General features: G+C 37.8%; 1 protein-coding gene across 1 annotated transcript; it reads left to right on the top strand.

The window, feature by feature from the left end:
• The first annotated feature begins 15,134 nt into the window (after positions 1 to 15,134).
• On the top strand, positions 15,135 to 22,133 carry gja4 (gap junction protein alpha 4). Its single transcript, XM_053613418.1, has 2 exons — positions 15,135 to 15,592; positions 20,151 to 22,133. The coding sequence occupies exon 2, from the start codon at positions 20,160 to 20,162 to the stop codon at positions 21,213 to 21,215; it is 1,056 nt and encodes a 351-aa protein (XP_053469393.1). The 5' UTR covers positions 15,135 to 15,592; positions 20,151 to 20,159; the 3' UTR covers positions 21,216 to 22,133.
• Positions 22,134 to 23,173: the final 1,040 nt, after the last annotated feature.

Raw genomic sequence — 23,173 nt, forward strand, 5'->3', positions numbered from 1 at the left:
CACTTAATAAAATAACTAAAACATAAATCAAACTAGATATTTCTAAATTTTTTTTTTTTTTTTTTTTTTAATCAAACATTGTACAGCTAGCATATCCTGAAGGTTCAGTGCTTGATATTCCAAGAATTATTTCATTTCCTTTTCACTCAGGATGATTTTACGATATGTAACTTCCATCACATGCAGTTCTCCAGGAAGCCCATGTAAGTATGCAGTCCTTATGAACAGAGTTGGGTATAACGCGTTGCAAGGTAACGCGTCAATGTATTCAAATTGCTTTTTCTGATAACGCAGTAATGCAATGCATTACATTTTAAATTTATGTCATTTGATTACGGATACTGATGCCAATAAAATTAAATAGCAAATAAATAAATAAACAATAAATAAATTTATTGTTAAGAAAACAATATTAAGTCAAATGCATTTTTAAAATAAATCAAGTTTTGGCAGCTGCCAGGGGTGTAACCTGGCCTGGGCATTGGGTCTGTAGCCCAGAAGATTTTTTCTTTAGCCCCAAATACTTCTCCCTTTGGAACGGTTTGTCACTACGTAACTGAATGTCAGTAAAAGAAGACAGCAATGTTGTAATTTTATATCTTCAGTGAAAGGAGGCGAGACCAATCAGACAGGGATTACAGGAAAATACATGGAAGCATGTGTGTCCTACTGGCTGACAGCTCACAGTTCTGACAAATGCTAGCTCACACAGTCAGTCTGAGGAAAAAAAGAATATTACATTTTTGTTTTTAATTTTTTTTAAACCAGTAAAGGGGTTGAAACTGAAACACTAACATCCTCTCATGCTGAGCAGGAAAACAAGGTGTGTAAAGGTCTATATGAGTTCCAGTTTATGTGAACATGATATGAACAGAGCATAAGGAAAGATAATGTACTTTGCATGGCACCGTAGCAGCTAAACCCATACAATGATAGCTTAGTTGTGCCTCCCCTTGGCTAATGACACAAAACTAACCTAGTTAGAGGGTTTTATATTTTATCGGTCTGGTAGTCCTACAAACAGTGACAATACCTGAGGCAAGTTTTACGATAAATTAAACTTTTTCTGATCATGTCATACATTGAATCACGCTAAAATTACCGAAAGAACTATGCGCTTCACTTTGTAGTGTATTTTTGTAGGTTTGATAGGTTTTGAAAGTAACTTGAATGTAAAGTAATTAGTAATCTGATTACTTTTTACATGCAGTAATCAGTAATTTAATCAAATTACAATTTTAAAGTAGTAATTAGTAATCTGTAGTGTATTACTTTTTTTTTAGTAACTCACTCAACACTGCGTATGAATATATGCACACATACATGCTACATTTATTACAAGTAGTACCGAATACTATTTTGAGCATAGTTTTCTATTCTGTACTTTTAGTTTTCAGTTTCATTGCAGCCATATGCCACAGCTGTTAATGTGATATGGAGTTGACAGCATGCTCAGCATCCCACAGCTAAGTGTTCGAGGTAAGTTACACTTAGTACTTCCTGTGATGATGTGATTTGAATTATAGTGTGTTAAAAAAGTTGCACGTAGAGCTGTAGTCACAAACTTTTTGTCTCATTTTGTTTTCAATCAGGTGGTGTGGATGTTTTAGAAAAGCTAATTACAGCAACCACTAAGATGTTCTACTTTAATGGATAAGTGGTGATGGGCCCATGTAGCAATGCTCTCAACTGAGGCTGCTGTATTGGATACGTATTACTGTTTCAGTATTTAGAATCCAAAGGTGATTTTCTTCAGGTTTGGGGTGTTTCATTTCCAACAAATTTGTTATTTAGACCTTCTATTTATTTGCAAATTATGCAAATAAATAACTAACTAATTATTGCTGTGACCCTGAGTCATTCATTTGATCTGTTTAAGAAAATCTTTTGTAGCAATTTCAAAGTTAATGCATATGTATATCAACATTAATGCATCATGTTTAAAGGAGCAGCATGTAATTTTTCTACAGCCAAACAGGTGAATCAAAATTTAAATGAAAACATTAATACAAATACCTCTTCCCTCTAACAAACCCTAATATCTCTGTTAACACTCGGCATGCCTTGAAATATGCTTTTTACAAAAACACACTGATCTGAGCAACTCTGCTTCAGCTGGGGCAAAGCTAATTTCTGGGCGAGGGAAATCTTGAATCATGAAACAAAAAAACTAGCCAGATCCCCTGAATGGCAATCATGTTTATCAAAATGTTTCTATGATATGTATAATTATTGAAGGTCTAGTGACACCTTTAAACACTAGAGATAAAGTAGAGGGGGATACAGAGAGTAGAGGACAGAGAATGATAAGACAATAAGGAAACACAGAGAAGCGAAGGAGGGCAGTAAAGGAGAAAGGGACAGGGTACACCATAGAGAGAAAAACTAAATAAAGGAGGAGAAAGTGAGAAAAGAAAATCCTTAGTGAGAGAGAGCCTTAGGAATTGAGGAAAAAAGGCAAAGAGGGCAGGAAGGGAAATCGAGTGAATGAGTGAGTTTAAATGTGTGTTATATCATGTGTGTGTCCTTCACTATAGAATGAGTGACTTATAGTGTGTGTTCATACAGTAAGTGCACCCCATGTATCTCTGTACATGAGTGATTTTACATGTAATCATTGTGTATAATATCAAATGTGTATCATATCACGTGGATCATATCATGTATGTGAAACTTAATTATTATACTTACCAATGCACAGATCATAATTATGCATATAATTAGTGCCTCTGAGGTCAAGGGGATGGATGTGATCTTTTGTAAACATGAGTGACTAAGGTTTAGAGGTTTATATGTGTGAGAATACTAAGACATGTTACATTCATTTTACATTACAGTTGATATTCTAAAACTCAAGTCATATTTGTCCCCAAAAACCATTAAACCAGAGTTTGGAAATGTGTGGAAGAAACAGGGTAGTAATGTGTGTATAATGTGAAAAGTAATCATCTTTGATTGATGAATATTTGTCAATATTTGTCAAGTATTATCTCTTGTAGCACTTGTGGTATACACTGTTTAAATTAAGTATGGCAGTTTAATTTAGATTTGTTACTGATTTGTTGTGGATTAACGTCTGGATCCTTTAATCACTGAAGAAAAGGAAAGTGATAGGGAGGAAGAGAAGGTTACTATACTAGTTTCTCAGCGTAACATTAAAATTTACAGCATGCCTAAGCATTTCCAATGATATCCTGTCCCATACTTTGCATTTAATAGAAAGTAATTTTCTTCAAATTCAAAGTGGTTACAGTCAAGGCCTTACACCATCATATTTTGAAGCACTATGGGAAATGAAGAAGAAGAAGAGGTAGAAGAGGTAGAAGAAGAAGAAGAAGAAGAAGAAGGAGAAATTAATCTAGCTATCAGGAGTTTAGAACACCACTGACATGAACGAGGAATTAATTTCTTTTTGGAGTTAATTTGTTTAGATTTTAAGAGAAATTGGCACAATAAAGTACTTCTAAAATGGAACTTGTGCTTTCCAAATCCTTCCTGGTCTCAGTGGTGGTAGATAAGGGGCAAATACCTGATGTAAGTTAATGTAGTAATCATATACAGTATATTCCCATCTAAACCCAGCATGATTTCAGTGTGCATTGTGTAAAAGAAAATCAGTCACAGTAAAAGTAAAACTGCTGATAACCAAAAACTTGGTTGTAGAGCTATATTCTGAAACATAAGAATATGAAATGTGTAGTTAGTAAACCAATAAATATGTTAAATAGTTTCCAAAATAAAAAGGGTGGGGGGCCACTGGAAAAGGACTGCCTGTTTTTCTTAGTAAACGTGAATACGGGAGTGTTTCTGGGCGATCTCGTCTCTACTACACACACGCACCGGAATTTTCAGCTGGAAAGTGTACAGTGCAGATCGCTTGCCCGCTGTCCTCTATGGGTCATGACTAAACTTCCAAGGGATTGCGCACGGCGGTTGCGCACTCGGTGCATAGGAAAAATCCCCAATGCATAGGAAAGATACTGAGCTGAGCTCCGGCTTCCCATTATAACATCCAGTAGTCTACTGAACACCGACACGGCGAGATATTCGTTAATGGAACTCATTTTTGGAGCGGATCCTACTAAAGAAGACTTACCTTACTTTGGAGTTCAAAGGTTAGCCTTGAATTCCCTCGTACTGGGAACGATTCAGTCAATATTCCTGTCTGCAGCAGGCTCGTCTTTCCATCAGTACAGAAATCCGATGACAGGAGCAAAGCTCGCTGCAGGTCTGTTATGTGCCGCTGGTTGTGATGTTCCGCGCGCTCAGGATTCCCCTCCGTCCCGGCGCTGCTCAAATCCTATTGGTCCAGAGCGGCCCTGTACCCAGAGGAGGGGCGTGGATAAGAGGAGAGGCTTTATACAACGATGTACGCACACTAGATGATGCTACACTCTACAGGCTCAGTGAAATGCAGTAAACTTGCCAAAAGGATAGTAAAAAATTATGATAGCTTCTTAGAATAAAAAAATACAAAGGGCTGTGTGAAAGGTACATAGTGTACTTTAAAAAAAAAAAAACATTTAATGTACATAATCGGACTGCTCTCTAAGAAACACTGGGTTAAAAACAACCCCAAATGGGTTATTTCTAGCCCAACGGCTGGGTAAATATAGGACAGAACACACTTTGGGCTAAACTAACCCATCAAGTTGGGTTGTTAATTGTTTTTCAACCCAAAGGATAGTTTCATTTTTACAAAAACAGTGGGTTAATTTTATTTCATAAATGGGTTAATATTTTCAGGCTTATTTTTACCCTTTGAAAATGTCAAATATAACAAATTTTAAACAAAAATGTCAACATGGTATCTCCTTTATTTATACACAAGAAGGTGTTCAGAAATGTATTGCTATAGCTGCTAAAGTGGTGTTTATATATAGACTTTGAAGTAAATGACTCAAATAAGTCATATATTTAAGAGAAAAACGTCAGATTTTGATTAAAGGAGATGTTTAAAACATCCAAAAAACTGAGCAACTTACAATCCAGTGGGCATTACAAACAAGTTTAGCCAAAGCTAACAATGATAGCGGTGCATTTAGTGTCATGGAAACTTATTATCACACAATTTTCTTTTTCTAGTGTACAATAATTTTTTATGGATAACTATATTGATACGAACATTCACTCTTAAAACAAATGTGTTAAAAATAACACATTATGTAAATTTTTAACGCACCCGCGTGTCTACATAAGGACAACACAATCTGTGTGTTAGTACATTTAATACATGCTGTATGCTAAACATTTCCACACAAAGATGTGTTAAACAATAACACAAAATAACACAGAGATATGTTGTCTACAATTATCCTAAAATGCAATTTGTTTATATGCTAAAATTCTACTAAAATGCTCACAGAATAAACAAACAATTGCATGAAAATCAGGTGGCATTTATTAAAATCATTTAAACATTTGAAAGATGTAAGAATTGGAGTTGATGCATCTTCTTACAAATCTCCCTGTCATCTGGGAAGACAAGAGTCCCACTCACTTCCATTTGAAAAGCTGTAAAAGAGCAAAAAGAGTGTTGGTTAGTTGTTAGCTACAAAATATGGACAAATATTTTTGGGCTTTAATTGAGAAATTGTGTTACAGAATCCCAAATTGTGTAATTTTGGAAATGTGACTTCCACTCTCCTAATGAACAAAATGGCACTGTAGACTCATCAGGAAAATCTAGCTAACTTGTGAATGTTTATTTTCCTGCCTTTAGCACCTCACCGCCAATTTTTTGCACAGCCTACTTGAGCCAACCAACATTATAGAGATAGTGGAAAGCATTACAACCTACTGTAATCCACATCCTCTCTTTCTGTCATGTTAACCTTGTGAAGAACTTTTGACCTCGACATTACTGAGCTAGCTACATTCTGTTAGCCACTGACTGTCTGCACCTGTTAACAAGCATTAATATTCGCTGAATACATGGCCCTAACCCATCCTCCTAATGCTAATTACTACAGCTTGCCTTGTCCAAAACACTACCTAAATGTAAGTAACATCTGTACTGTATTACATCCTGGTGAATAGCTGTAATGCTACATTATTGTTAACTTGGTTATTGTTATTGTTAACAAAAGATATTGTTAACTGAAAAAGGGAATGGGAATGTCTAACATTACCCTGAGCTGTATGCAAAACAGTACAGTATGCAGTACATGATATTCACTTTTGAAACCATCGCGATAGGTAACGTTAATTATCACTTGTTGAGTTACTGTTTTCCAATGAATACATTTTCGAGAGCTCTCTGCCTAAATAGGTATTAATGATTAACTAATAAGTATTAATGCTAAATAGTGATGAATGCTAATTTACTGTTGGCCATTTCATTTCCTTGCCTCAGGACTCTGACTCTGCTGTCACAATCAAAAGCTCAAAGTAACAAACATTCACTTTGAGTCGAGTTCAGAGTTGGATGATGACATCAGCACCACAGTCCACAACATGATTGGACCATAATTTAACACATTTTGTGCTGGTCACGCGTGTGAATTTTTTTTAACACATTTACTGGATAATTTAACAACATGTGTTGAAATAGTAATAACACAAAAAGTGTGTAGGATATTAACACATCCTTTCTGAGTGTGTTTCTCCAAATAAATCTAATAGTCTGTCTGTGTGAAAACTGCTACCTGCACCTGAGGCAAATGCAAACAGTCTCTGCTGAGTTGATTTGACCCAAGGAGCTGGGCTGATGCATCAGGGTGGGGGAGGTGTGCATTGATTCAACTATCGGTGAAAATGACCCAGTCACTAACCCAGCAGTTGAGTTACACAAAACTATCCAAAAACTACACAAGACTGAGAAAATAACCCAATTAAATGACCCAAATGCTCAACCCAGTGTTTGGGTAGAAAAAATAACCCAGCAATTTTTTAGAGTGTGTACACACCTTTAAGCTTTAAGGTAGACTACACCCTGTACTTAGGAAAAAGATGCATCCAAATGGTACAAAAGGTGTAGAAAGGATACTTCAGTACCCTATATTTTCTGAGAGTACTTGAGTATAGACCAACTAGCTGCAATGTTAGATGATGCAATTATGTGAGCACCAAGGAACTATTCTGTCTTTCAATTTTGCAAATGCAACCTTGCCCTGAACATAATTAGGTCCTACGTGGTTATTATTAATTACTTTCCCCACTTCATGGACATGACCCCCATAACCCCCATACTACTATGTATGGATTTGTCAGACACATTTTTTTTTTATGATTTGTACATTTTCATCCTTCAGGCTGTAACCTATTTTGGCATCAGTGCCATTTGCCTCCTGAGACATGCGTCCAGGATATTTGAACACAGCTGTCTCTCTCATCCCCAGGCACAGCCTATTCTCAAACATCAAATTAACCAGGGAAATTAAATGAATGATATGCTTGATGCTGCAAATTTCACTCAAATGTCTCAAAGAAGTAGAACAGTGAGATTACATATATTAGGTTGAACCCAGGCATATTGAATTAGCCCCTTTGAAATAATATCTAGCATTTCGAAAACATAAAAGAAGGCAGTTGAAGATATAGTATTTAATACAAAAGCTCAGAGCAGCTGCTAAATGCATCCCAGTTAATGGGTTAATGGTTCACAATAACTTTGTAATATTCTTAAACAATGGCATTGAAATCACCACTGATATGACTCATAGAGACAGAAATTTAGCTGATCTTCAAAAATCACTAGGGATAATTGAGAGAACATTGTACATTTCTGATAGAAAAGATAAGAGAATATGTCACCACAAAGCAACAAAACCATTACAGCCTAATGTTCCCTGTCATTAAGCAAAGAGACCTGGCATTCTGGAGAGCAAATTGAGTAAAACTGGGAAGCTCAATGATTCATTTAGTGTCGATATTTTTTCCACCAAGCTGTAGGCCTTCTGACAGGATTGGCATGCAATTTGCACAAGTGACATTCACCGCCTCCAGCGACAAAAAATCTCAAGATGTTGTGTGAATGAATGCAAAGCAACGTCATGCACGCACACAATCACACACACACACACACACGCACACACACACACACACACACACACAGTGTATTCTTTATTCATTATTCAAGTCTATAGTCTTTAATCTTTATTCATCCATTATTCAGAAAGGAGATGACATAAAGCTCTTTTAAATACAGTTAAGCTGGCTTTACTGCACAAAATGTTATCTGAGTAAACAGTAAAATGCCTTGAGTAAATAGGTTTGGTGGTGATTGTGAATTCAGCACCTTGGCCAGCAACCTCACATGGTGACAATAGATCAGTATCAGAGTCACCACTGTAGGTTTGAAGAATACTCATCATACTGTTGGCATCCCATAATGTTGTCATGGTCCTAAATTGCATTTTTAAAGTCTGAGTGAAGTGAGAGTGGAAGCCACTAATCAGCTAAATATGTTTAACTGTTTGGATGCTGGCATGGCATGTTGGCACAGTCAGTAGCATTGCCATGTCACAGCTCCAGAATCCCTGGTGTCATCCAATCCTGAAGTTTTCACCCACTGTTCAAAAAACAAGAAGATAGACAGATTGGCTGCACTAAGATTGCCCCAGGGTGTACATGGGCATGTGAATATGTGTGTGTGTGTGTGTGTGTGTGTGTGTGCATGGCATCCCATTCAGTGTGAATTCTCCTGCCTTGCACTCAGTGTTGGTGAGACTGGCTCCAGATCCACTCCAACCCTGATCAGGAGTCACTGCTGAAAATGAGTGAATGTGTTGATGCTTTTGTGTATGTAAGCATTTCTTGATAACCCACTTTAATACCTTAAATACTGGAACATTACTTTTAGCAGAATAATATTTTAAGTCAATGACATTGAAAAAATGTTATTTTCTGCCTAAAATGTAAATGATATTATGATATAGTAGAAATCCATCCATCCATTCTTCATACTGTTTATCCTACACAGGGTCACAGGAGGCCTGGCACCTATCCCAGGGACCTCGGGGCACAAGGCGGGGGACACCCTGGACAGGGGGCCAGCCCATCACAGGGCACAATTGCACACACTATGGACAATTTGGAAATGCCAATCAGCCTACAACGCATGTATATGGACTGGGGAGGAAACCCCCGAAGCACAGACAAACCGGAAAACCCCTGAAGCACACGCAAACTCCATGCACACAAGGCAGAGGCAGGAATCGAACCCCAACCTGGGAGGTGCGAGGCAAATGTGCAAACCACTAAGCCACAGTGCTCCCTGATGTAGTAGAAATTATAGTAACAATAAGAATATCCAAACCATTACAGCCTCCAGTATAGTTCGGCTCATAGCTTTCTTTCCTCTCTAAGGTAAGGTAAAATAAAACACAATTTTTCAAAATTCGGTAACACACAACCTGACACAGGACTCTAAACAGATAAAGCCAACACTGATACATAAAATGAACCTCCTACATACTTTTACATATGATGAGTAATAATGGCAAAGGAATTAACAATGCCAAAGATGGTAAAGCGCTACCCCACCCAACACATCCATCATGAAGCTTTCTTATTAGAGACAGGGTCACAACATTTTTTTGTAGTATCAGCGGTCACATTCATCCAGTTGTCAATAACATGTCAGACTCTGTGGTGTTCTCATGGCTGATAGAATATAACGTGTATGTGTTCATGGCATTATGCACATGGAAAAGATAAAGCATGATTATCATTGCAGGAGAAGCCAGAATAATTATCACATGGAGGAATAATTGTTTAGTATTTGAGACTCTAGTGATCTTATGCTCATTGCATACATGACATTATTCCTTCTCTCTCACACTCTCTCTCTCTCTCTCTGTCTCTCTCTCTCTCTCTCTCTCTCTCTCTCTCTCACACACACACACACACACACACACACACACACACACACACACCTCCAACCAACAAACCACACCAGAAACCAAATCCACCAACATGTATGCAGTCCATATTAGTAAATACTATAGCTTTCATATCACACAAGTTTATTCCCTGCACTGTGTTTTTACCCTGTCATGTCCGCTTCTCACTCTTGTGTAGGTCACAAAAATCATGACACCAGAGACGACTTTGTCAGCTTCATAATTGAAATAGAAAAACAGCCAACACCCTCAGGGGCCTGTGTCCAATCACAGTTAAAGGTCAGTTCTGAATTTAGTACACAGTCATGGCTTGTCCCTCCCAAATGTAGCCTTGTGGACTATAGAGCTGTGACTGAACAACCTCTCAGCATTAACCTCCTGTATTCTGTTAGTCTTTAGTTCTGTAAAAGAGATAGGACATTTATAGCTTATGCTCAAATATGTTTTTTGATTTATGGCTGTGGACTTGCTGTTATATCACATCATTATTTAGAAATTGCCATTTCTACAGAAGCACAACCTCTAGTACCCTGCAATCAAAATGGTTTCATAATGACAACAGAGAGGGAAGCATTTGTCAGAATGATTCATTGCCAATAGAACATACTTTAGATACTGCTTTCTTTCTGTAGTTGCCTCAAATAGGCCTTTTATTCTTCCAACCAATTAAAATATTGACACTTTGTATGACCCATCACTGTTAGACATGGGTTAAAGGCAAACCACTACCATAAATCAGCTCTCTATATGAAATCTGAAAAACACAGTGTTCAAAATGTGAATGGTGTACTATGAATAAAGTATATTTAGACCAATAGTGTAGTTAGAGGCCATTGAGATGTATTATATGAACTGGTCTACAGCATAGTCTTGAAACATCCAATCAACAGTCAATGGTAAAATCAACAATACCTCAATTAAGAAAACATTAGGAAATGCCCATGGGGAAGACTATTCATGTTTAGTGTGTAACTCAGCATTCTTCTGCATACATACACACACATGAATGCATACACGCAAGTAAGCATTATATATATATATATATATATATATATATATATATATATATATATATATATATATATATATATATGTCTGTGTGTGTGTGTGTGTGTGTGTGTGTATCAGCTGGGAAAGATGACGGGTGAGAAACGTCTTCAGTTGGAATTTATGGATAACAACTAAAATAATAATAATAATAATAATAATAATAATAATTATTATTATTATTATTATTATTATTATTATTATTATTATTGTTGTTATTATTATTGTTATTATTATTATTATTATTATTATTATTATTATTATTATTATTATCATATTAAACATATACAGTGCCCTAAACTAATATTGGTACCCTTGGTAAATATGAGCAAAGAAGGCTGTGAAAAATTGTCTTTATTGTTTAACATTTTGATTTTTTGTTAAAAAAATTCACAAAAATACTCTGCTCTAATGGATATCAAACAATCGCAAGCAAAACATAGGTTTATCAAAAAATATACAGTGAGGGAAAAAAGTATTTGATCCCCTGCTGATTTTGTACGTTTGCCCACTGACAAAGAAATGATCGTTCTATAATTTTAATGGTAGATTTATTTGAACAGTGAGAGACAGAATAACAACAAAAAAAAAATCCAGAAAAACGCATATCAAAGATGTTATAAATTGATTGCATTTTAATGAGGGAAATATGTATTTGACCCCTCTGCAAAACATGACTTAGTACTTGGTGGCAAAACCCTTGTTGGCAATCACAGAGGTCAGACGTTTCTTGTAGTTGGCCACCAGGTTTGCACACATCTCAGGAGGGATTTTGTCCCACTCCTCTTTGCAGATCTTCTCCAAGTCATTAAGGTTTCGAGGCTGACGTTTGGCAACTCAAACCTTCAGCTCCCTCCACAGATTTTCTATGGGATTAAGGTCTGGAGACTGGCTAGGCCACTCCAGGACCTTAATGTGCTTCTTCTTGAGCCACTCCTTTGTTGCCTTGGCCGTGTGTTTTGGGTCATTGTCATACTGGAATACCCATCCACGACCCATTTTCAATGCCCTGGCTGAGGGAAGGAGGTTCTCACCCAAGATTTGACGGTACATGGCCCCGTCCATCGTCCCTTTGATGCGGTGAAGTTGTCCTGTCCCCTTAGCAGAAAAACACCCCCAAAGCATAATGGTTCCACCTCCATGTTTGACGGTGGGGATGGTGTTCTTGGGGTCATAGGCATCATTCCTCCTCCTCCAAACACGGCGAGTTGAGTTGATGCCAAAGAGCTCCATTTTGGTCTCATCTGACCACAACACTTTCACCCAGTTGTCCTCTGAATCATTCAGATGTTCATTGGCAAACTTCAGACGGGCATGTATATGTGCTTTCTTGAGCAGGGGGACCTTGCGGGCACTGCAGGATTTCAGTCCTTCATGGCGTACTGTGTTACCAATTGTTTTCTTGGTGACTATGGTCCCAGCTGCCTTGAGATCATTGACAAGATCCTCCCGTGTAGTTCTGGGCTGATTCCTCACTGTTCTCATAATCATTGCAACTCCACGAGGTGAGATCTTGCATGGAGCCCCAGGCCGAGGGAGATTGACAGTTCTTTTGTGTTTCTTCCATTTGCAAATAATCGCACCAACTGTTGTCACCTTCTCACCAAGCTGCTTGGCAATGGTCTTGTAGCCCATTCCAGACTTGTGTAGGTCTACAATCTTGTCCCTGACATCCTTGGAGAGCTCTTTGGTCTTGGCCATGGTGGAGAGTTTGGAGTCTGATTGATTGATTGCTTCTGTGGACAGGTGTCTTTTATACAGGTAACAAGCTGAGATTAGGAGCACTCCCTTTAAGAGTGTGCTCCTAATCTCAGCTCGTTACCTGTATAAAAGACACCTGGGAGCCAGAAATCTTTCTGATTGAGAGGGGGTCAAATACTTATTTCCCTCATTAAAATGCATATCAATTTATAACATTTTTGACATGCGTTTTTCTGGATTTTCTTGTTGTTATTCTGTCTCTCACTGTTCAAATAAATCTACCATTAAAATTATAGACTGATCATTTCTTTGTCAGTAGGCAAACGTACAAAATCAGCAGGGGATCAAATACTTTTTTCCCTCACTGTATATCTTTTGTAAAATATAGGTGTGCAACAATTATTGGCACCCTTTTAGTCAATACTTTGTGCTACCTCGGTTTGTCAAGATAGCAGCTCTGAGTCTTCTCCTATAATGCCTGATGAGGTTGGAGAATACATGCCAAGTGATCTGAGACCATTCCTCCATACAGAATCTCTCCAGATCCTTCAAATTTCGAGGTCCACGCTGGTGGACTCTCCTCTTCAGTTCACCCCACAGGTTTCCTATGGGTTTCAAGACAGGGAACTGGAATGGCCATGGCAGGACCTTGATTTTGTGGTCAGTAAACCTTTTTTGTGTTGATTTTGATGTATGTTTTGGATCATTGTCCTGCTGGAAGATCCAACCACGGCCCATTTTAAGCTTTCTGGCAGAGGCAGTCAGGTTTTCATTTAAATATCTGTTGATATTTGATAGTCCATGATGCCATGTATCCTAACAAAATGTCCAGGCCTCTGGCAGAAAAACAGCCCCAAAACATTAAAGAGCCACCGCCATATTTAACCGTGGGCATGAGGTACTTTTCCATATGACTACCTCTCTGTGTGCACCAAAACCATCTCTGGTGTTTATTGCCAAAAAGCTTGGTTTTACCCGATCCCATTTGAAGTTTCAGTAGTGTCTGGCAAACTGAAGACGCTTGACAAGATGCAACTGACTGCAGTTCTCCAGCTGTGATCTATGGAGATTTTTTGGTCACTTGAACCATCCTCTTCACAGTGCGTTGAGACAATATAGACACATGTCCAATTCCAGGTTAATTCATAACATTTCCAGTTGACTGGAACGTCTTAATTATTGCCCTGAGGTGGAAATGGGTATTTTCAATGCTTGTGCTATTTTCTTATAGCCACTTCCCATTTGTGAAGCTCAACAACCTTTTTCCGCACATCACAGCTATATTCCTTGGTCTTACCCATTGTTATGAAAGACTAAGGGAATTTGGACTATGTGTTACCTCATATTTATACCCCTGTGAAACAGGAAGTCATGGTTGAACAATTTCCTGTTCCTAGTCACCCAGGTGTACAATAACAAAGTAAAATATCAGTGGGAATATGCTTCGAATATATTTTTCTCATATTAATTCATAGGGGTGCCAATAATTATTGCACATCTATATTTAACAAAGATTTTAAAAAAAAAAATAAACCTATGTTGTGTTTGCGATTGTTTGATATCCATGAGAACAGAGTATTTTTGTGATTTTTTTTTAAACAAAAGATCAAAAGGTTAAACAATAAAGACAAATTGTCACAGCCTTCTTTGCTCATATTTACTAGTCTGCCAATATTAGTGGAGGGCACTGTATATATTAAATTATATTCCAGCATTAAATGAAAATCTCACTGTTTCAGTGTATTCTTTTTGACATCTTCACAAACCACACTACACCATTTTAAGTAATCTGAACTGACACCTTGTGGTGGTACAGGGAAATGTACTAGAAATCTATCTCTCTACTGTAACTAACTACTTACCAGTATATACTGGTTTATTAACAAGGATTTGAGTACAATTGAACAAGTTCTCCTAGGACAAAATGAAGAAAAAGGAATTAATTTTCTGAAAGTTTAGCGAGTAAATTCCTTCATTATCACAGCTAACTGCTCGAATAATACATTTTCAAATAATGCATGTTTTAAAATCCATCCCATCCATACATTTTCCATGCTGCTTATCCTAATCAGAGTTAGGGGGAACCTGGAGCCTATCACAGGGCGCTCAGGGCACAAGGTAAGGGACACCACCCATCACCATTGCAGGGCACAATAGCACACACTACGGACAATTTGTGTTTGGACTGGGCAAGGAAACCGGAGTACCCCCGAAGCACGGTGAGAACATGCACACAATCCAAGCACTTGTATTTTTGCTTGTATTTTCTCATTTTTGCTTGTATTTTCTCATTTGTAAGTGGCTTTGGATAAAAGTGTCTGCTAAATGAATAAATGTAAATGTAAATGTAATGTCACTCAAGGCAGAGGCCCTGGAGGTGCGAAGCAAACATGCTAACCACTATGCCACCGTGCCCCCCATGTTTTACAATGTTAATAGTAAAGAGGAAAAACTATATAAATTCAACCCTTCTCATTTTTGTGTAAACTGTAAACATTTTCCTTTCTTCACCCAAAAAGAATAGGATGCAATTGCACTCAACTGTAACTTCGACTGACCTCCTAAAGATTCTTAAGAACTTTAATAGCCAATGAACTTTTAGATGGTCAGCTTTATGTAGCAGGCTCTAAAAACAAAAACTAAAACAATGTAGCAGGAGAAATCAGGGCCAATGTTGAGCCCTTGAGATCATAAAGAAGGAGAAGAGTCTGAAGACATATGAGCATAAATCTCTAGCTTCATGACCTTAGGGTTGAATCTCTCCATGACGACATTTGGCCAGTGTAAAGGCAGAAGAGAAAGCGGGCTATTTTTGAACACATCCATCCCTTTTTCCTGGACCATGTTCCTGTGGGAGGGCCTGGGAATGTTTCTCTCCCTCCGCTCTTTTTCTGCCGATAACAGGAACTCCTAGGCATCATTACAAGTTCTGTTACAGCTCTAAACAGGCATACTGGAACTATAGGATCATTAGAAGACCAGGAAAAACAGAGAGACAGGTAGGGATCAGTTCATGTCTAGTCACAAAGTAGATTTTAGTGTACATTTGTGTAACAGAGAATGCATTGTCCTATTTGAAAAGTACATCTAATTGCACCTAGTTGATAGTTTATTAGACCGGATAGGAAAGGCTTATATGGTAACTCGGTGTATACCACTTTTACATTATCCTGTTACATTAAATTTACATCTGTAAAGATTTTATTGTGACTGAATAGGAAACAAAGGTTCACCTGCTGCCTTAAAAATGTGAGTAAACTCAGCTTGAAGATACTCTTTGAAGTTTCACAAATAGATTCATTTAAGTTTAATTTTTGAACTTCAGTTCAATATCTAAAACTTGTCATGACAATTGGAGTTAAAGAGAAGAAATAAGTTCATATAACTTAATGGGGCTATAATGTTTTACTGTGAGTGTTTCTGTTCTGTTCACTGCTCTTCTATACAAATTACCCTAGCAAATCTCATGAATGAATTGTGGAATATCTTAAGCAGGAATTGAGTCATCTTAAAATAAATAAATAAATAAATAAATAAATAAATAAATAAATACGCTAATAGTAAGCATTATACAACAGTGATGATGATGATAATAATAATAATAATAATAATAATAATAATAATAATAATAATAATAATAATACTTTTAGTGAGGATGAAGCACTGATGCTACCGTCTTGGCTTTCAGCATGCGTCAGTATTTGCATGTAAAAAGCAGTCCCTTGGGCCAAAAAAGAACTGCGCAGATAAGACCACTGTGATTCAAAGGATGTTTACACAGATGCAAATCATCGCAAATGCCAAAGTAGTAGAACTGTTTTGTACCCTGGGCCTAGCAAAAGTGCATGAGAAAACCACTGAGAGCTATAATGTTTGAAATGAGAGTGAAGTCACCAGACATGAGATATGGAACAAACAAGATTTCCTGTGTAGGTCTTTAAATGTTTGCCTAAAAAGTGAATACAAACTGGGACAGGAATAACTGATTTAAATATTTAATTAACTGGTCATATTAAATAAATGTCAGTCACATATGCAGGCTGTGGCAATTGGGCTGTTACAAATGTCTAATTAAAAGTTGCAGTGATATTAAACCAATACAAATACAAATAGGATCATCAGCTTACTGTTATAATTATTGAAACATTTGATCAAAAAATATGTATAATTCTCTGATTTATTTTACAATCTTAAAAAGGTTCATCTTGAACCATTAAGAGTTCCTTTATGAAGCTTACAACACATAAATCTATTTAAAATGTTTGTACTGTAATAAAATGGGACACAAACATTATATTTGCTTATTATTTATCATGTGGTGTTACCTGGTGTCATTTTCACAAATTCCTGAGCACATTAGGGGAATTACACGTCCAATAACAACATGTGGATTATGTGTACTGTAATAAATACAATTATAATCTGTTTTTAAAAGCACAAAGAAGAATGAGAAACACTGAGGTTAAGCTGGAGTTTTTACCATTTACTCATTCTTCTTTGGGTTTTTACAAACAGTTTATAAATTTATTTATTACAGAACAAAGTGTATAATCCATATGTTGTCCTAGGACACACAACCCCCCCCCAACCCCCATGTGATCAAGCATTTATGAAAATGAGGTAAAACCACATAATCAGTAATAAAAAAATAAAATGTTTGTGTCCCACTTACACTATTGTATCTATAGTAACAGCTTGTACACAGGGACTTGGCAGAGTATGGTAGACTCTGCACATAATCTACAGCTAAGAATAAACAGATAAAAAAAAAAAAACATTGTTTAACAAAGAAAAACATATCGTTTATGTGGTGAAGTTTTTTTTGTTCGGCTGTTTCAGAGTTTCAGCTGTCAGAACTTTGTAAAAGTAACAGTGCTTTCCAAAGTTTTCCAGCACAGGAAAGTCAGAGGACAAAGGAGGTTATGCTTTCTGGTTACTTGGTATAATTACAAACTGCAATTTTTTTTTTTTTTTTTTTTTGAGAGAGAGAGAGAGAGAGAGAGAGAGAGAGAGAGAGAGGGAATTTTGACTTTTCCAGTTTCTTTAATATATCAATTTAGCATGTTAACATGTTTTAAAAACCCTCAGACCCCCACACCTTCAGTCTTATACTGATTCCACTTTAAATAAATTTTTAAGAAAAAAGTCCATAATCCGGTTTAGAGTGTCTTCCGTGCTGCTGATGTCAATTTTCTTAGCCTGTATCTCCTGCATGGTGAGAGTACTCTTAGCTTGTCGTTTCTTGTGCCATTTTGTGCTGATTTTAACAAATTTTTCCTTATCTGGGAAGTAGCTGTAGAGTGAAACATTCCTTTTTCCTGTGGTTAGTTGTAAAAAGCAGTTTATCTGTGCTGTACATATCTTCAGGCTGTTTGTGTGGGGTTTCTGTTATAGAATGCTGGTTCATTTGAGTCATTCTCTCTATCCTAATTATGTGTGAGATCTGCTCCTGTAGTACCTGTGCTGCACTCTGCTCCTTTACTGTCCTGCATCATGGCATTCTGTGATTCACTGTAGTTTTTTGGTTCTGTTGACGGTTTGGTTTGTTCATCTTCTCCTTGTTTTCGGTTGTTACCTTCCCTGTGGTGCCTCATGAGTGTTGTTCAGTGCCTGTGGGTTCTTCTGTTGCTGTTTTATGGGGTCAGGATTATCCTCAGTGCAGACATTAGGGGGCACTGCTAGTGGCGATGGTGGTATTGGGTTTAACACTAATGCTGTTTTCGGTGTCTGTGTTTGTGTTAGTGTTAGCATTGGTGCAGGTGTTGGTGTTCCTGGGTACTGTGTTTCAGTGCTGCTATTATGTTCGTCACTGACCTCCTTTAGCTCTGGCTCCGGTGTGTCGCTGCTCTGCGAGTCCTTTGCCCCAGGCTCAGATTCTCCGGTGTTCTTCCACTGGATGTCCTATATGCTGTTGCTGCTGTAACCCGGCCAAGTGGCCCCCGGGGCTCCCCAACTGCAAAGCTCTGCATGGGCAGCTCAGCCTTTTATACCCGATGTCCCCACACCCAAAACACCTCAGGCATTCGCTGGTGGCAACGACGGTGTAACTATTGTCGTTGTCTTTGCACTTGAAATTTACATCTAATGTTTCGTCACAGTTGTTTAGAAACAATGAACACTTGTCTGTGGAATGACGGGACATGTTTAACTGCAGAGTTCTTACAGCGGAGAGGAATGCTTGTCATGGGGCTTGCGAACTTTCTGAAGTGGGCCAGCTCCTTCATGATCAGCTCATTTTTTATGAAGCGGGGCATGTTGGAAACGACGACTTGCGTCACAGGGGCAGATACAGTAAAGGGGTGACTCATGACATGACACATTTTAACCCCAATTCTCTTTCAATTAAATCACCGATGAGTCTTTCCTCTTTCAGGAACACCGCCACAGCAGAGTCAGGAGTCAGAGTAGATGTTCTCACACCCGACCAGCTCTCCTAGCACTAGCAGCACCTCCACCTGTGCTCCACCTGACACCATACTGGAGAGAGAGCGTCTCCCCGATGGTCTCAGAGGCCATAGCATCCCGCTCACTCTCACCCGCTCTCAACTTTTTTTCTGGCCTCTGATAACCCACTTATAACTTGAAACGTTCAATAAATAAATTGAAAAAAGCAACAAAAAAGACAATATTGTAAATTTAAAAAAAAAGGCAGCATACCAAACAGCTTTCATAGACAATACACGGCACACTCACTCCACATGTGCAGAGAGAGAGAAAAGGACATGCTTTAGAAGGAATGACTATTTATCGTTGCTATAATGTAAATGATAACAGGGACTATCTTGTCTCACAGATGTTCCACAACATTAAAGCTAACTCTAACTCATTAACCAATTAAACATCGCAATCATTGACAAATTGCTGTGATATAAGCGGAATAACATACTCCAGACTGTGCTGTTATAGGAAAATCATCCACTTTGCATCAGGTCATATCACACCAGCCCAGCATGGATTATTTTTGTATAACAGCACAGTCTGTTGTGTTTTATTCCTTACTAAATTAATGCTTTTTTTGTTTTTTTTTTTTGTTTTTTTTTTTTGTTTGTTTTTGTTTTTGCAGAAAGGAAGAAAAAGGTGTTACAAGCTTCATCAAATTTGAGTTAAATTCCAGTAGAAATTACATAGAGTTCATGTCTACAGTCAGGCAATCTTAAAATACTTAAACAAGATGGTCCGGGAGTAATGTTTTAATATTCATTCTTTTTGACTTTCCAATTTTGACACTATTGCAACATGATTATCTGAAGTCATAATAAAATGTGCAAATGATTAAAAATGAACATAGTAGACCTTATTAAACTTATAGCATACTAAAATAATAATTCTGGAAATTCTAGTACAGAATTGAGAGATTGATATAAACTGGGAAAATGTGTTTCAAACAAACGTTACTCTTCATGCTGTACTATGGGGCTCTGCTCTTAGTCCACTGCTGTTCCTATATGCTATCACTTGTCATTACAATATATTAAATTATATTATGCACATTTCTTTTCAGCTAGTCTGCATATTATTGACTCAAATTCTGTTGTGTGTACGTTTATATCTCTGCAGGTGCAGAGGATGTCCAGAGGTGACTGGGGTTTTCTAGAACACCTGTTAGAGGAAAGTCAGGAGTTCTCAACTGGTGTGGGGCGTGTGTGGCTCACTGTACTTTTTCTCTTCCGTATCCTCGTCTTGTGTGCTGCGGCTGAGTCTGCATGGGATGACGAACAGGCCGATTTTGTCTGCAACACCAAACAGCCCGGCTGTGAGTCTGTGTGCTATGACAAGGCTTTTCCTGTCTCCCATTTCCGATACTTTATTCTGCAGGTCGTCTTTGTCTCCACACCCAGCCTTTTATTTTTTGGTTATGTGGCCCTGAGGAGACACAAGGAGCCAGGAGAGAAGCCAGAGGAGCAACATGGGAGAAAGAAGGACAGAAAAGCCAAAGAACTCAAGCTAGATGTGATACAGGAAGAGAATGAAGATGCAAAACAGATGCTAAAGGCAAAGAAACTTCCCAAGCATCCTAAGCTCAAGGGGAAGCTCCTGGGTGCATACACTGTCAGCATAGTCCTGAAGGTCCTAATTGAGGTTAGCTTTATTGTTGGATTGTGGTTCCTCTATGGATTTGTAATTCCAGCCAAGTATGAATGCGAGCGAACTCCCTGCCCCCACACGGTGGACTGTTTCGTCTCTCGGCCCACTGAGAAGACCATTTTCACAATATATATTCAGGTCATCGCTTCAGTCTCTGTGTTGCTCAATGTTGTAGAGCTTTTCCACCTTCTTCAACTGTCCATCACACATTATTTTGAGACGAAGTACCAATATCAGGAACTAGGGATCCCTCGAGTAATAGAGAAAACGCCAACAAAACTGCAGCCAACAGAGGTTCAGGTTCGATCTTACCAGGAAAAAGGCCATCTCTATCTTCCAGCAGAAAATGGCAGCTATGCTCAGTCTGTCATGGACTGGACTGAGAGTGGGCCACACCCAACAGAGGACATGCTTCCAACATACTTAAACTGTATTGGTGGCACTACACATAGAGGTCACTACAAAAAGAATGTTTGCACCAAACCCAATACGTGTGATCTTAAAGAGAAACACTCAAATGATCAACTTTATGTATAAGCATAGACAACCAGTGTAATGGATCGCGTTTTGGAATATCAGAGGGTGGGGTGAAATTCCACTTTTTGGTCCCAAAGCCCCAAAGCATTGCTGTGAGACAATTGCATTTCCTCCATTTCCTGTTTGGATGAACAGTGGAATGTACTGTGCTGTAGAGTAAACTCACTTTTCGAACAGGATTTAAGGATGGGATAGAGATAGGGGGTAACACTGATTGCCAAAATTAGACATAAAGTAGTATTTCTGGAGAACCATTTGAACATAGATAGCAAAGATAAATTGTAGTTTGAAGCAATCTGCTCAAACAGTAAATAAGGTACAGTAAAAAAAAAACAACAACAACAAAAAAAACATAATTTAAGGAAATGTCTACTGTAGAGTTTTACAATTTTCACTCAACCTAATGCCTGTTATTGAGCCAAAGAAATGTGCTACAGAGAAGTCTGATTTCTAATTTCAAGACTATTACTACTTTTGTGTATGGACCTTTTTATCATACCTGTTTTAGCATCATTCCATTGGCTGGCCTGTTTCCTTTAGAATGGACTGCAAATTGTATTACCAGTTTTTAAATTTCTTAATAGTATTGAACTTGCACCCATCTCTGAATGCCTGATAAACTATGCCCCGGATTGTGTGTTAGGATTAAAAAGAGCTAGCCTTTGCCAGATTACAGTTATAAATCTTTAAAAAAAAAACAAACAAACTGGTGAAGCAGTTTTCATCAGGCACCGTTTATCACTAAAACATATTTTCTACTTTAGCATTTAACTAGATTTTATTATTTGCCTTACTGTTAATGCCACATTACTTTACCATTACTGTTGTATTATTTTAATTATTGTATTTTTATTCTATTCTTGCACATTTCACTATTCACATTTTATATTGTTATTAAATTATTAATTTATTCTGTCATTATCGTTATGCATTACATTTCTATTACTTGCCAATTTCCTTTTTATTTTTGATCATATTTTGTTTCTGGGGAGAATGGTGGCTTAGTGGTTATCATGTTTGACTGTTTGCATGTTCTCCCTTTGCTTTGGGGGTTTAATCCGGTTTCCTCCCCCAGTCCAAAGACATGCATTGTAGGCTGATTGGCATTTCCAAATTGTCAGTAGTGTTAATGTGCCCTGCAATGGCCCTGAACTCCATCCAGGATGTCCCCACCTTGTGCCCCAAGTGTCCTGGGATAGGCTCCGGGCTTCCCGTGACCCTGTGTAGGATAAGCAGTATAGAAAATGGATGGATTTTTTTCCCTTAATTTCTCTGTTTGCACACTGTAAATTACCAATGCTATTACTAAAAATACAGGAAAACATCCATGTCCTCATCATAATAAATCAAACGCACTGAAATTACTCTTAATTTGTTTGACATGGTTGTGAGTGACTATATATCAAGATGCTCCTAATTAAATATCCTGATCCTCTTCAAGATGATTAAATATAGCACAGGTAGATTAGTGTCATTTTTATAACTTTATCTCCATTACAAAGTTTTCTCCATTGATCAAACTGCTTGTATCCAGCTAGCTTTATGCAACAGAAGAATTCTGCTCTAGGTGGGGGAAATGAAACCTGGGCTGATTGGGGACCACCAGCAAGCGAGGGCAGAACACTTACACTTCCTGCCAGCTGAAGTGATGAAAACACCTTTTCCCCCCAGCTGTAGCCATAACAAAGAACAAAAACACAATACCGCCATGGAGAGAAACAGAGGCCTAAGAATATCAGAGACGTTTTGCCTGGTACACATCACAAAAATATATAATACAAAGGTAAACATATCAACCCCCAAAATGAACTTTCTGATACAGCAGGCAAATTAAAATAATTGTTGCCCCCCCCCCTCCCTCCATCTAAGATGACCATAGGACCTAAACTAAAAATTAAAAAATATGGGTTTCTAGTGCATTTGCCTGAGATCAACATAACTATTTGCCAGCATCCTTA

The sequence above is a fragment of the Ictalurus furcatus genome, chromosome 24 (genome assembly GCF_023375685.1).
Source record: "Ictalurus furcatus strain D&B chromosome 24, Billie_1.0, whole genome shotgun sequence".
Taxonomy (NCBI): Eukaryota; Metazoa; Chordata; class Actinopteri; order Siluriformes; family Ictaluridae; genus Ictalurus; species Ictalurus furcatus.